The 15,993-nt window shown below is 40.9% G+C and overlaps 1 protein-coding gene across 1 annotated transcript; it reads right to left on the bottom strand.

The window, feature by feature from the left end:
* Positions 1-634: 634 nt before the first annotated feature.
* LOC311052914 (WD40 repeat-containing protein SMU1-like) lies at positions 635-12,215 on the bottom strand. Its single transcript, XM_084068218.1, has 12 exons — positions 12,157-12,215; positions 10,569-10,779; positions 10,101-10,253; positions 9,800-9,916; positions 9,167-9,292; positions 7,571-7,690; positions 7,143-7,259; positions 5,625-5,752; positions 3,075-3,201; positions 2,641-2,802; positions 1,832-1,984; positions 635-1,239 (listed from the first exon to the last, which is right to left on the bottom strand). Exons 1-12 carry the CDS (start codon positions 12,180-12,182, stop codon positions 1,141-1,143), a joined length of 1,539 nt encoding a protein of 512 aa, XP_083924344.1. The 5' UTR covers positions 12,183-12,215; the 3' UTR covers positions 635-1,140.
* Positions 12,216-15,993: the final 3,778 nt, after the last annotated feature.

Here is a 15,993-nt window from a genome sequence, read left to right as displayed (position 1 = left end):
ACTTGGGCTGTTTTAAAATGTCCAAAGGGAGGCCTCGTCATATATTTCCAGAATTATTCTTGCAAACAGTGTTAAAGGATTTCAGAGCAAGTCAGCAGCATTCTAATGTAAAGAAGAAAAAATATTATAAAGTGTCTTAATAATTCTGTATGTATATTAGGACCAATCATTTACTTGTTTATTATATGGTCATAATTTATAATTAAAGCCTGAGTCTGTAGATCAAAGTTGCAATGTTTTCCTTTTCCACACTTGACACTCACATATTCCCACACATTCAGTAAAACAGACTATATCCGGCAAAAGCCACACTAGCAAACAATTGCTACTGTATGTAACATTTCACTAGATGAGGATGACCACATGACCACATAATGTAGCTGCAGTGAGAACCAGGGTGGACATTTTGAGTGAGACCGTCCATGTTATCACTCAGATGTCAATGTGCTTGTTAACGATGTACAGATTTGAATTACGTTACGTATAACATAATTCAGTGATTCACATTGACACATTCATTCACACATTTAACTTTTTTTTGTTTGTATGCATCAATGTGGCCTAAAAGTAAAAATAAAGACAATGTTATTAACTGTTTAAAGATTGACATGAAATGTGTATACAGTATACAAGATGGACAAATAAATAAATATTGGGAGACAATTCCTTGCAGGCATACTAACCCTACAGATGCACAACTACACCAATTCATAAAAATAAATGAGTATCTCAACACAACAAACCAATGCAGTGAGTTAATTAAGTGCATACACCGTTAATATAAATCTGCTGTTGGATACCGAGAGTGTAACTGGAGTACCAATGATTTGACTAGTCAACAAAAACATGCATATCTGCCAGACATACTGATATTTAGACTGTTCTGGTGGGGCATGCAGGAACCATACATAACACAGCTAGGATTACATCTGTATCCGTAAATCAATATTACCGTTAGAAAAGTATTACAAACCAATATCTACACTGTGTGCCTGACGTTGTTTAGGTCCAAACATGGCAGTTTTATCATAAATATTTAATATTTAATATAACAGTTCACCGCTGTCATGCATTTCCATGTCTACTGATAGAAAAGAATGAAAACACATTCAAACTTAAGACAATTATATGTGCAGAAGCCTAAGGTTTCCACAACCTCAGGAGTCCATCCTCACTGTATGTGACAAGCAGGTTCTCATGTGGGTGGTGATCGACGCCAATTACTTCTTTCTCATGAACCTGTGGGTGTAACAGATCAAACATCAGCAGGTAGCTGCATTGCGACTAATGGGTTGCATTAGTCGCTGCCTGTTACAACATTTTTGGACTGAGCAGCAGCCTAACACAGTGGTTCCCAAACACTGGTTCGGGACGCATTTTTAACGGGTTCTTCTATATTTCTTTCAAAAGATTTTCAAAAACAATTAAAAAAAAAAAAAAGTTTCAGAAAGTAACAAAATCAAACACTTTCTGTTTCTTTTTGCAGAAAGAATTTCAGATATTTTTGTAATGAAATAGTGAAAATAACAGATCTACAAGCTCACAAGACCTACTTACTCCTTGTAGAACGGTAAATGTCAATGATTAATTTCTAATCGATTCCTGGTAAGTTTGGACACTGTGGAGACGACAAATGTATCTTTTCGGTCTCAACTGAAAAAGTTTGGGAACCACTGGTCTAACTTAATGTTTTTTGGGGTGTTTTTTTTTTTTTTTTTTTTTTTACAGTGACAGGCCAGTAGAATAAAAATAACGTGAACATTTCACATGAGTGAATACACTCTTCCTGTAGCCTCTGCTAATGAGCAAAGATACTGGAAATAGTGCTTACAGTTAGAGTTTTCTCCAGCCTCCCCGTCTCCAAACTGAAGCAGTAGAGCACTAAATCCTCTCCCACACAATAGATCCACTCCCCACGTGGCGAGAGGGTGCAGCACACAAAGTCTGCCCTTTCTTTTCTTCCTGAACTAAAGGCCTTCACAGTCTGAGGGGAAATGGAATCAGAGCATTTAAGCAAAACAGAATGATCAGAGGTGAAACAAATTAGTTAAACTTAAAATGCAATGACACATATGACTTTAATGGTTTTGGGTTCTGCAACGTTCATTTTCATTAATTTGAATGTTAATATAACATTCATATTTTAAAAGATAATAATTGTGATGGACCAAGGGTCCTGGACCGTTTGAGCCAGGTCGTGACATAATGTAAAATAAATGTCATGGTATTTCTTCTGTACAACTTTGAAAAACAAACATGCTCTGAAAATGCACACGGCCCACCCATTAGACCAATGAAATGGACTCTTAGATTTTATTGTCCCCGGTTTGTCCCCGTCCCCATCTCAATTGACAACGTAACATTTTTGCAGGTTTTCATTTACTTTTAATTAATTAAGCAGCACTTCTTTTGCCAGGGACCCCCATAAGATTTGTGTTGTTAAGATTTTTCAAGATTATTCCAAATTATACACTTTTTCATTTTACAATTTTTCAAAGATAGCAGCTCTTAGAAGCTCAGTTGTTGGCTTGTAGATCGGCAATTTTTGAATAGCTGATTTATAAAATGGGGTTAAAGTGGTTAAAGTGGACCCAACTTTGAGAACCACTACATTTAGCAGACAGCAGTCGGAATGCTCACCTGACCCTGCATGTTCATGATGACTACTGTGTTGGAGTGGTTACACACCACAAAGTGCTCTGGGTGTTGGGGGAGAGGAATCACATTGTTGACAGGGATGTCTGAGGTGCCTGCCACGTATCTGAAAGAGTGCATGCACTCTGTGGTCTTCACGTCCCAGATCTAGAGTGTTCACATGTAATGTTTTAACACAATGTGACGCAATAGAAATCAAGCCTAACTTTACTCGTTGTTGCTCAACAAAAAATAACAGATTTTCAACTGAAATCATAATTGTTTTCAGTTGAAAATCGGTTTGTTATTATCAGTTATCAGTTTTGTATAAATCATATAAATTAGGCTTCACACTGCAGTGTATGAGAGGACAGAATAATGATCCAGCAAGGAGACTAAACTGTACTAAAAACATTGTAATGATTAATCAGTCTGCATACCTTTACTGTGCCATCAGATGATGCGCTGATGATGTGTGTGTCATCACGAGTGAAAGATGCATCGTTCACAAAAGAAGAGTGGCCGCTCAACTCCTTGAGTGTTTTACCTGACCTCAGTTCATGGATTCTGAAATAATAGGGTTGATATATTAACAGCTGTCTCTGCAGAAATATCAGAAATAACTACAATGCTGAAACAACAAAACAGCAGCTATATATATGTGTGTGTGTGTGTGTGTGTGTGTGTGTGTGTGTGTGTGTGTGTGTGTGTGTGTGTGTGTGTGTGTGTGTGTGTGTGTGTGTGTGTGTGTGTGTGTGTGTGTGTGTGTGTGTGTGTGTGTGCGTGCGTGCGTGCGTGTGTGTGTGTTAAATACACCAGTTGCTGAGCAGCTGAGGGATTTTTTTGTGTTAGGAGTGAATGGATGTAGATTGGCTAAACTGAGCTGAACTGTGACAAAAATGGCTAATGCTCATTAATTCACTCCCTCTCTGGTACTGTATGATGAAATAGCATCCAGGCACACTGCAGTCTAGCATCTCGTGGAACTGCAAGTGGAGGCACATGTTGCAGGCAGCTTTGTCCCTGATCCACATGGTGCATCAGTTCCTCCCACACAGCCCATGTGCTGTCCTCATTCGACATGATGCAGAAATAGAAATTCAAGACTCCTCAGCAGTGAGCATGTGCTGTCTCTGTGTTTACCTCATGTCACAGTGTGAAAGAGAGGATTACTCCTTTGTGCACTTGCTGTACATGAGTGCACACAGTAAAATCCTGAGTGTTTCCGGGCCCATTTGGTTACATTTGTGCACGCTCAGAGTTACAAATGGATATGAGGACTGGATGAGGATGAGGATTTTTACTGTTCAGGAATGCATGTGAGCAAAATGTGATGTCAGGCCTCTAGTAATCATTTGTAAAAGGAAAATGGATGTGAGTGCACCATGTGCAGTATGACACACATGCCGATTTTGCAGGTAGTTTTCCTGTACAGGCTTAAAACTACGTGGCAATCAGTTTACACACTTAGACTCAAAGGACCACAATGTAAATAAGCTCTCTATCTTTGTGTATCCTTTTGACAGATGTGTACAAATATACATTCATGCATTTGCATTTTGTCAATTCTTTCAATACTGTATTCTGCCTTTTCTATGTTTTATAAATCTTAGGTTTTCACCTTGTTTGACATTTTTTTTCCCCCAAAACAACACAGTAAAATTATATATTATAATGTATATATCATTTATCCATGTGTAACTCAGGGGGTAGACAAAACTCTAACCAATTGGGTACATTTGTTTACATTTGTACAATTAAAGCTGCAATCCATTACTTTTGTTGTGAATAAAAAACATTATTTTAACCAGTGTATGATAAGAGTACATTAATACAATATAACTAACACAACTAGTTCCTGCGGTCGGGTAGGACACCTACTGGTTCTTAAGAGGTATTGTATGAAACTCAAGCCAAGTCTGAGAGTATCATCAGGGACAGACATCACCCCAGACACAGCCTGTTCACACCACTGCTGCACCCTCAACCTGGCAAGCGATACTGGAGTATCAAGAGCCATAAGAGTTTTTATCTAGCAACTGTTGGGCTGGTTAAAAAAACCTAAGCCTGTCACATGTGCTTAATCGATTTGCACTATACTGAATGCACTACATGTGATTTAGGACTTCTTTTAAATTACATGATGCTGATTTTAACATGCTGCTCTTTTCAGGCTTTTTGTGCTCATTTTATTTTCCATTCTTTACCTCTAATAATTGTTTTACTCCTTGAACTGCAAACGTGAAAGCGTTTCACCTCATTTTACCTGTAATTGTGTTGTGACAATAAAGTTGATTGATTGATTCATTCTAACGTAAATAACTTGTCTTCTAAAACCTGTTCTGTTATAGCTCAACTGCAAAAGAAATATAATTTGCTGCTCACACAGGGGGCCCAGGGTAGAATCCTGAGCACTAGGACAAAAATCTCACCCTGTGTGAAGGAAGCGGTGCCTTTGGTGAGTGGCCTCCTGGTGGCGCTATAATAGGGCGGGCGGGGCTTCAGCAATTAATGCTCGTCCCTATTGGTGGTCTAAGGCCACATACCAAATTTGGACTTGGTGGCATGCTGCAAACTGGAGTTATAGCTGTTTAAAGCCAGTGGCCTCCTGGTGGCGCTATAATAGGGTGGGGCGGGGCTTCAGCAGTCAATGCTCGTCCCTATTGGTGGTCTAAGTCCACATACCAAATTTGGACTTGCTGGCATGCTGCGAACTGGAGTTATAGCTGTTTAAAGCCCGTGCTCAAACGGACATCCGGGCTCAAACGGACATAACGGACAAACGGACATACGGACGGACATAGTCAAGTGTAGAGCGGCTGGCACCGCTAAAAAAGTGACAGATCGCGGCTTTAAATGAACACTCAGGATCTTTACAGTGCATCCATAGTCGGAATACTCATGTCCTGCTGGGAGAAACACAATCCTGATTTAATGTACATAATGGAATGTCCATGATGAAAGCATGGCACTATGACAGTACATCCCACCTGATGGTCTGGTCAAAGGAGGCACTGAGGATCTGACTGCTGTCCTTGGAGAAGCCCAGACATGTGACCCCTTTGGTGTGTGCGTGCTCGAACCTGCGGAGACATAGACCACTCTGGATCTTCCATACCTATACCTCATAAACCACCACACGCACGCATGCACGCACACACACGCACACGCACACACATACACACACACGCATAGATTAGAGAATGAAAAAGTCCCCATCATAACAATAAAATATCCCAACGACGATGAGGTAACTCATTAGCTTGGCACCACTTGCAGGCACTGCCATGTGTATCATGAACCCTTTTTATATTGTTTTTACAGTGTTAATTGTTAACACATTTGAAACAAGTATTGACAAGATAACATTAACACTTTTCACACACAACAAAGATAAAGAGATACTTTCATTTGTCACTTCAAGATAAAAATACCAAGAATGTCAAAATGACCTTAACATAACAACAGTTTTGTAAAGGCAGCGGTTCTCAACCTATGTGGGCAGCGAGGGTATTGCAAGTGGGCTCCCAAATAATTGGCAAACACCAAGAAAAAAATGTTTTCATTGTGATAAAGTTAAATAACAACTTAAATTATGCTACGTTGGTTCCATCGATCCAAGCCGGAACACAATCGATTGATTGATTATTAAAATAAACTGTCTCTGAAAATGCACACAGCCCACCCATCTGAACACTTAACACGGCAGCCTATCAGTTGCCGTGTTAAGTGGTCATATGGGTGGGCCGAGAACACTTACAAGTGAAGTGGATACCTGTAGACTAAGATACTCTTTCACCAGGTGTATGGATGGAAGGACAGGAGTCGAGGTGGATCCTCAATGTCAGTTTATTTGCGTGCAGTCAGGTTACAAACAGCATAGCAGAATGGGGTCAGTGCTCACAAGCTCATCTCCGTTCAAATCTGTCTAATTATATTTTTACTCAGTATTTATAAACTTTTTATCTGACGCAGTCCCTTTGGGCGGGCCCCCTCCTCCCTCATCCATGTCTGGCCATTTCTCAATCTATTAGGCACATAACAACATCTTCCATGTAAACTACCTCTTTTCCGAGAATTTAAGAGTTCGCTCTGACATGATATTAATTCTGAGAACTACCCTTGATTCAGATAAATACGATTTTTATACTTGCTATCCCCCTCTTATGGGTCCTTCTATGGCTCTCTTCCCGGGGTTTTCCCAGAAATGGACTTCAGACCCTTGCCCTAGTAGTGCTGAATATTTGCTGAACTCAGAGTAGATATTTCACCATACTCTTCATGCATAAATACTTGTATTCAATATCCTGCTCTAGAGGCCTTCTAACCCCTATCCTTTTCTCTAGTTTTACATAGGATCTCACCCCTGCATAGGGGGTTTCTCTTCTACATACAGTAGGATCTCGCCACTACAGCTTTCTACCACAACACAATGTTTTCAAGTGGGCCCTGATCCAGAAAAGGTTTAGAAGCACTGTTGTAAGGTGAAGAATGTGAAATGAAAAGACCTTTATTTTGCCATTCTGAGCCCCAGAGGCCAGAAGCTCTGTATCCTGGCTGAAGGACATGCACAGCACGGCTTCATCCATCATCATGAAGCTGTCTTGGGCCTGGTATTTTACATCCTAAGTCAGCCATGCATACACCACATCACAACAAAGACAACAGCATGTACACACACACACCCAAAAAACATGATTAATCATATTAGTTATAGTTATACATATAGTTACTGTATGTACGTATATCTCTCTATCTACAATATCTATATATCGGTGTATATATATATATATATATATATACACACAAGAATGTGCCTCTACATATTGTCTCTATGCATATTATGTACTTTATAATACATCATATACAATCATACAATCTGTCTTAGCAACATTTGGAGAAACTATGGTCAAATACTTACCTAACAAATACTTACCTTACTAATCTTACCAGTGGCGAAGTTCCAGACTTCAATAAACCCATCGACTGATCCAGTGATTAAGTACTTGCCATCAGGAGAGAAACGGGCACATTCCACATGTGACCGTTGTCCAAACTACAAAACAACATCACACACGCACACACACGCACACACACACACACACACACACACACACACACACACACACACACACACACACACACACACACACACACACACACACACACACACACACACACACACACGTTACTCTTGAACATTCCTTTATCTTCCAGAAGACTGATGCCTTGTTGTTTCATGGTTACCAGTTGAACAACATACAACCAGCTGAATAAGAATAAAAAAAAGAATAAACAATAATAGCTTTATTTGAATCAACCTTCCATTCAAATGATGTAGCTCAATGAGCTTCAAATTTAAGAGATTAAAAACCTAGGAAAGATTAAAAGGAAGCAAACAGGAAAGATCAATTGCATTAAAAGAAAGGGGGAAACTAAAATGGTAATAAAGAAAACAGCTAAAAATAACTAAGTAAAGCACATAATCAATAAGAAAGTTAAGTGGAAATTTAAATGGAAATAAAATGGTGCTATAGAAGGAATAAGCTATGTTAAAAAAAAAGATGATAAAGATGTCAAAACAGCCCCCTCTCTAATCTATTTAGTTATGGTGTTTTATAATTTGGGAGCATAATAATTATCGAAAGCTGCATCTCCAGTTTTGTTTTGAGTCGGGTTATGCAATATGCATGTCTGGCAATCCTGCAGTAGAGGATCAAAGGGCTTGCGGAGGTACATAAAACATCAAGGAGTCAGTGATTTTATCTTTTAAAGACTTCCTCCCTTTTCACTCTGGAGCCAATGTGATTTCTGTCTTATTCTCATTTATTTTTAGAATGCTATTACTCATACACTTATTGATCGCAGACAGACAGGCGTTCAGGGAGCTTAAGGCATCTGCATCATTTGGTTTGATGGTACATTATTGTGTATCATCAGCATAGGAGAGGCTAACATTATGTCCTCAAATCACCTAGCAGAAGCATAGGTTAATGGAGCAGAGGACTGATCGGCAGAACACATATTTGCCTTGCTTGCTTTACATTCATTTTACAAACACATTTTACTTGACTTAAATCATCGTTCCACATAGATTTCTGCCATCCTAACTCTTACGAGTAGTGGCCACTGCCCCAGGGCACTGGCAGAAGTACTGTATGTCCCTCGCATGCATGTCTTTTGGTGTGGGAGGAAAGACTTTGCCTGCCGTTTTGGCTGGCAGTGCTCAGTTTCTCCCTTGGACAGAAAATAGCAAGGTCAAGTCCTTCATGCAGATCCATCTGGATGCAAGTGAGTAAAGAACAGATAGCAAGTGCCTTCAGGTAAAAAAAAAAGCAATTATCTTTATCTGTGGGTGCACATATGCTCGTGTGTATGCACAAGCGTGTGTGTGTGTGTGTGTGTGTGTGTGTGTGTGTGTGTGTGTGTGTGTGTGTGTGTGTGTGTGTGTGTGTTTACAGTATGTGTGTGCGTGCGTGTACAATACGTTGAGTGGTGCTACATTATTCCAAGCTTGTGCTGTCTACTGTACCTTTATGTGGCGGTAGAGGTGCGTTGGAAAGCTCTCCTCCTCGTGTCTCTCTGCAGTCTTGCTTCCTGATATGACAATGGTCATATCTGGAGACAGGTTATCGTGTTCTTGATGGATTTTCAGAGACTGAGAAGCCAGGGGAGAAATTAGTAACAAAAAAAGATGTGCAACTTCATTGCAATTTTAGAAAATTATTTACAAGACACTATGTACATTAATTAAAAAACATGAAAGGACTGGTGTCTTTGTTCGACTCTCAGATGGTGAGACAGAGCAACAACCCTTGTATGGTTTCATCATTACTCCCAGTGGTTCTCAAACGTTTTCATGTCAAGGACCACCAAATTAATATGTATTTGGCCACAGACCTCCATCTGAAAATATTTAGTGCCAGCAGGGACCCCCATACAAGATTTGTGTTGTTAAAATGTTTCCGAAATATTACAACGTGTAACATCTCAACACGTTGTGAGCTTGCAGATACGCTATTTTCAAATAGGGTGAAAGTGGTTTAACTGATTTTGATGCTATATTAACTCATTTGGCCCCTTTGGGTGCCTGGACCCCACTTTGAGAGCAAGTGCTCTAATCAATGTGAGCATTTGGAATAGATAGAAATACAGGGCCACTCACACCAACTTCTCCCAGAAGCCCCATGAGACGTGAAGGTGGCACCACACTGACCTCCATCACCAGCGATTGGGCTATAGCCCTTCGGCGCTTCACTTTACTGCTACCCTTTGGGTAAGCCTGTAATGAGAGGCAGAGTTAAGCCTAATCTGTACTTTGTCGTGTCACTATCCACAAATAAGCAAGTTTTGAAACGGAGTGACACCGTCATGCATCTTAGTGTAAATTAGGCTTATACAGTACAGCAAGGCACCCCTTCTACAAATCATTCCATGTCAAAGTTGCAGCAGCTCATGGGTCTCACCTCACACGGATCAAAGTAGGAACGCGTTGACAGGTGCTGTAAGTGGTGGTATCTCTCCGGTTGGGTCTGCTTCAGCATGATCATGGGGTCTGTTTGTCGAAGGAGGGACTGCGCTGCATCAACCTCCCTCATTTCGATGAGCTCCAGTACAACCTATCACAGAGATCCATGGATGCCTTTTTTAACCCGACCTGCTACTCACACTGTAGCTACATGACAATGCTTATCCACATTAACCCTGGTGTCCCTATTTTGGGCAGTATTTTCTTTAATAAATCAATATTTTTCAAAAGTATTTTAAAACATTTTTTTACATAGTGAAAAAAGCAGATCTACAAGCTCACGACGCGTTGCAATGCTACATGTTGTCAGCTTGTAGTTTGGCTATTGTCTCAATTTATCGTACAACAAATTATATATTAAGTGGTTAAAATCCGAGCACCATTATGAAAACACCGCCCATCTCACCTGCTCATAAAGGTCAATAAGTATGTTGTCAGGAAGTTTTAGAGACTTGATAGCCAACAGGACTGAGTCCCAGTGGCCTCTGTTGATATCTGCAACGAAGCTGTCGATGCTGTCCACCGTGTGGAGTGTTACTGTGGTCTCCTCCTCCAAGGTGCTCAGTGTCCGGTTGAGGTTGTTCTCTTTCAAATACTGCATGATCAGACGGAGCACACTAGAAGCAAAAAAAGCCCCCAAATAAACAAATAATAAATACATATAAAGGGAAGGTGATTGCTGACAGTGAATACCAGACCGGACATTCTTTTGGTATTATCTTAATCTCCCCCAAAGCCTGTAGGGGCCAGTCCCTTTCTACAGAATACTCATTAAAACAAAAGCCTCAATTCATGACCTATTTATTGCGTAGCTCAATTTTCAGAGTGACTTATAAACAATAGAAAAGGGTGGTTTGGCCCAGGGTCCTCGGCATATACTGCCACCTTGAGGATTTTGTTCAGACATTGATAGATAACAAGCTGTGGCCCAGTGAACAACTACAGGTACTGTATATGGTCTTTGCCATGCATGGGTATAGGTTCTAGTGGTGACATGGGGTTGCAGTTGTAAATGCATTTGCTAACTTGTTTCAAACTGCCCAGTGATGATATTAAGACTTATCTCTGGTATATGAGCCAAAGGTTTTGGGGTAGATTCATTTCATTTTAACCTCTCTATAGAGATCCACCACTAATTAAGCACCATTCTAACTGCAACAATAAAGGTTATGCCCCTATTCTGCAATATAGGCTAGTTAACTAAGCAAGTCAAACAATGGATCATGCTTCTTGGCCTGGGATGCAATTCACAATTAAGTTTGACTTCAGGACTAATTACTCTTTGGAACAATCATTATATTGGAACTGACTGTGTTTTCTGCAAAAGTTGCATGGAATATTTGTCAGCATCAGCTATACCATTAGTTATGGACCATGCTGTTTTTTTAACAGATCAACGTTGTGAATTGACATGTTTACGGAAGACCACTCAAACATTCATAAAATAATAATAATAATAATAATGAATGATAATCTATTTCCACGTGCGGCCATGATAAAGTAGTCTAAAGCAGAGGAATGACAGTGTTCGTCTGACTCCGGACAAAATTAATCACCATATACGAGGAAAGGGCACAATGGAAACAATTCGTAGTAGGCTATGTTCGTATAGTAGGCTATTTTGCTATTTTAATTCGCTTTCCCCCGATAGTGCAAAAGACATAATAAAAACACAAACACAGGGGAATGTATGTATACCACCGATAATGACGATCGGCAACAACACATAGACCATTATAAATGTACACTTTTAACCACTTAAACCCCATATGGGTAACCGGGGTCCCTAGGGCTCAATACTAGTGTATTTTCTGTTTTCTGTTATTGTGGGGAAAGCTTTCACTGAAAACAGCCGATCAAAAAGCTCACAAAGCAACGTGTTGTGTTGTGAGCTTGTCGATCTGCTATTTTCAACTAAAGCTTTCCCCACAATACGGATGCTGGGGTTTAAGTGGCTAAAAAACTAAAACATATATAATCGATCAATCACTTACTCTGCAGATTCCATTTCCAAAGCCATGGTTACTGTATGTGTGTCTTGTAGTCTGTCTGGTGCTCTGTCTCTGTCCTCGCTAGAGCCACGTGAAAGCTATTTATTGAGGACCACCCCACTACACGTGGGTTTGTATGTTGCAGTGGGCTCATCATCCCGAGCCTGTTGTCTGCATTCCGACCCTATACAGTCTATGATTCCGACACATAAAGTCTGACAAACACATAGCCACCTGCAGTGGTGGAAAGCAACTAAGTACATGTACTCAAGTAGGCCTACCGTAATAAGTACAGTTTTGAGGTATTTTTGACTTTACTGGAGTAGGCTATTTCCAATTGTCAGTGCTTTTACTCCGCTACCTTTTTGTTACTTTTTAGATTATTATTAGTATTACAAAACAAAACATGCATTAGGCCTACCCACTTCAGCCCTATATACTGTACATTTCGGTCATTTGAAAAAATGGGAATATGGGATATTGAAATGGGACATTCTGCATAAAGAGTACTTTCTACTTTTGGTACTTTAAGTACATTTTGATACCAATACTTTTGTACTTTTGTAAGTAGATTTTTAATTCCGGACTCATACTTGTAACAGAGTATTTCTACATTGCAGTATTGATACTTTACTCAAGTAAGAAATGTGAGTACTTTTGCATGGCATTTTATGAGCACATTGGCTGCCGCAGACACTGCAGGATACGAAAGATAATCAGCACCACGGACAGTTCCCTGTCTTGAAGCGTGCAATCGTGCATGTCAGTCAGTTAGAGAGCAGTGGTTCTCAACCTGTGGGTCGGGACCCCCAGGGGGGTCCCCACATGATGGGGGGGTCCCCAGATGACAGTGAAGTGACTATTTAAGGACTTTTAAGACCTTTTTAATACCTCAAAAACAAAAGAGAGAAAAAAAGACCATTACTGCATCAAAAGTAGCCTAATCAACAAACTATACTATAAAAAATGGTCAAACATTGGCCAAATTGTCAGATAATATGAGAAAGACGCAAACATGTTGACATTAGCCGATCTACAAGCTCACAACACCCGGCATTGTGAGCTTGTAGATCTGCAATTTTCACAATATTTATCTGTGGAACAGAGTCAAACTAAATGTAATGTCTGGCTCAACTCCTACATTCCAAGTGCTTGTCAGGGTGGGGGTCCCCAGTTCAAATATGTTTTGTTTTTTTTGGAGGGGGGGGGGGGCGTCACAGCCTGAAAAGGTTGAGAACCACTGAGAGCTCAGCCAACATTGTTATTCAAGTAGCTCTTAATTATGGCTAATGCTGCTGCTAAGATATTTTCGTAACCTGTAATTATTTTCCATATGACATCACAAAATGGCATACACATTGCTACTATCAGGTTACCGTCTGTGACCAGTCATTTGTTAACAGAATGCACAATATTGTCTATCATTGCAATGTCAGTAGGCCTATATCCCGTTTGCATCATTACTGGTGGCAGCTTATAAGGGCAAGGCAAGAGAGCATTATGTCGGTATAAAAAGCTATACATTTGTACGTGTATATACGTGTATGTAACATAAAAACTGTAAAATAAAGTTGTAAAAAAAAAGAGAGCATTATGTCCTCCCTCAAGACCCTCATACATTACATGAAGACTGCCACATTCTGCTTATAGGAAACAATCAAACCAGAGCTAATCCCTTGAACACGTTAATGTGTGCCTCATGTCAGTGTGAGGCAATTAAATTCCTATTTCTCACAGCAGAGACTCACAAAAATTGATTATGAAATGTGTTTTTCCTCTTCCTGTAATGTACAATAATGCTGTTTTTCTATGTTCTATGTATTTTTCTGAATCTTAAATCAATATCATGCATTGAGGCAATTGTGGTGAACAGCTCCTAAACAAATCAATGATTAGCATCAATAACTAATGATAATGAGTTACTTTTGCTTTGGTAGCTTACATTGGCCTGATATTGACAACATTGCTGGTCATGGAGCTTGTAATGGGTCAACTATTACTCTTATATTTTGCTGACAGTTTGGTTGTGAATGTGGCTGTCATTTTGTACTCAATGCCTAGAAGGTCACTGAAATTATAGCCTGACGAGAGGGTGTTGTCTGCCATTTGACTTGTATGGGCCACAATGTAAATGGTATATGACTTTCATTATGCATTTCATATGCAATTGCGCTTAAATCTGCTGCCATATCAATCAAGCAAAGTTACGGGAAACAAAACCGGAACTGGGTATGCCACCTGCAGTAGGCTATTTTTAGCTGACTACAGTCATACACAGAGCATATGAAAGAGAAATCAATGATAGACATTACCTGGCACCACTGGCAACCCATAGGCCAAGAGTGGCAGCTGCAGATGACACTGGCAACCATAGGCCAAGAGTGACATCTACAGGTGACACTGGCAACCCATGGCATAGGCCAAGAGTGGCATCTGCAGGTGCCCGCAACCCATAGGCCATGGAGTGGCATCTGGGGTGCCAGTCGCAAGTGTTTGTCAAATGTCCATGGCTAGTGCAGTGCTATGCCATTTATTGCGACCGTAGGTCGCATTTACTATAGAAACCTGCTCCAGGTGTCCGTCCGTCCCTCCGTCACACACGTCCCGTCACACTTTTGCCTCCGTCACACACGTCCCGTCACACTTTTGCCCTGCTCATATCTCCGCACCCGTTGCCCCGATCCATGCCAGATTTTGCACACACACTCCTTACCTGCCAAACTACACCCTCCAAGGACCCCCGGACCTCCAGGGACCCCCAGCTGCCTCGGGGACCCCCAAGTGTAAAAAATGAGCACATGTGGACAAATTACCAAATGACCACCCCAACGGGGCTGCTCACGGGGCATTCCCGGGGACCACCCACTCCTGGTGCTCCAGAACGGATGCAAAAGTGGTGGCGCCCCCAGTGGAGGACCCCCTGCCACTGCAGCTCACATAAAATGCCGTAACTCGGGCTAGGAGCGTCCGGGAGAGCCGCGGCCGGTACCTATTCGTCCGCCAAGGCAACGCGGACACCCCACCCCTAATTTCTCACATGGCCCTCTTCTAGCGCCACCTTCAGGCCGCTTTTCACAACACATTTTTGCCCACTACTCCTAGAGTTTTGCCCCTAAAAACACGCAAATTGCTACACACTACACAGTACTGTATGTGTACACTCATGTCATCAACATGCCTGCCACCACATTTCTTAGACCACCAAACAAAACTATACATTGCCCACACAACTAGGAACCAATCGCCGTTACAGCCCTCTTCTGTATACATGTGACCTACGGTCGCTTATCTCCCGATTAGGGAGTCTTACTGGTTGTTCCTGAAATTCAGAACACAGATGGTGCAGCACATCATCCTTTCTGTAGTTGGATGTACCCTCAAATAGCAACATGACCTCCTGTGGGGCTTCTTTGAATGGGACAGGTGCATTTTTAGGATAGTAGTACAGTAGGGGAAATGACGCTTAAGGATAACTTTTATAAATTAATCTGCAAATGGTGGTCAGAGCAATGTTACTACCCCATATCACCCTGCAACTGCGTGCTCTCACGTCATTGAAAGCCCAATGGACTGCAATGTCATTCGATTTTAAAACTGGTACAGTGAATATATGGAGTCAGGCCGTGAAGACCACAGAAGTGGTTGTTATGGGCACTTGTAACAAATACAAAATAGAAAGATTGAACTCATCAGACTGTACAGTTCATGACCTTGATCTTGAAACTAGAAGGCTAAATTTAAACCACAGACAAGCCCCCCCCCCCCCCCCCCCCCCCCTCAAAACAACCACAGCTTGGGTCATCCATCTGCATGAGGTCATTATAAGAAATTCAGAACAAG

The sequence above is a fragment of the Gymnoscopelus microlampas genome (genome assembly GCF_963454915.1).
Source record: "Gymnoscopelus microlampas genome assembly, chromosome: 2".
Classification (NCBI taxonomy): domain Eukaryota; kingdom Metazoa; phylum Chordata; class Actinopteri; order Myctophiformes; family Myctophidae; genus Gymnoscopelus; species Gymnoscopelus microlampas.
This window is presented reverse-complemented; position numbering and strand designations above follow the sequence as displayed.

Coding starts and splice junctions, on each gene's coding strand:
- LOC311052914 (XM_084068218.1), bottom strand. CDS start 12,182: ATGGCTTTGGAAATGGAATCTGCAGA. Junction 3,202..5,624: donor TCCTTTGACCAGACCATCAG/GTGGGATGTACT, acceptor CTATTATTTCAG/AATCCATGAACTGAGGTCAG. Junction 1,240..1,831: donor GGCTGGAGAAAACTCTAACT/GTAAGCACTATT, acceptor TTACACCCACAG/GTTCATGAGAAAGAAGTAAT.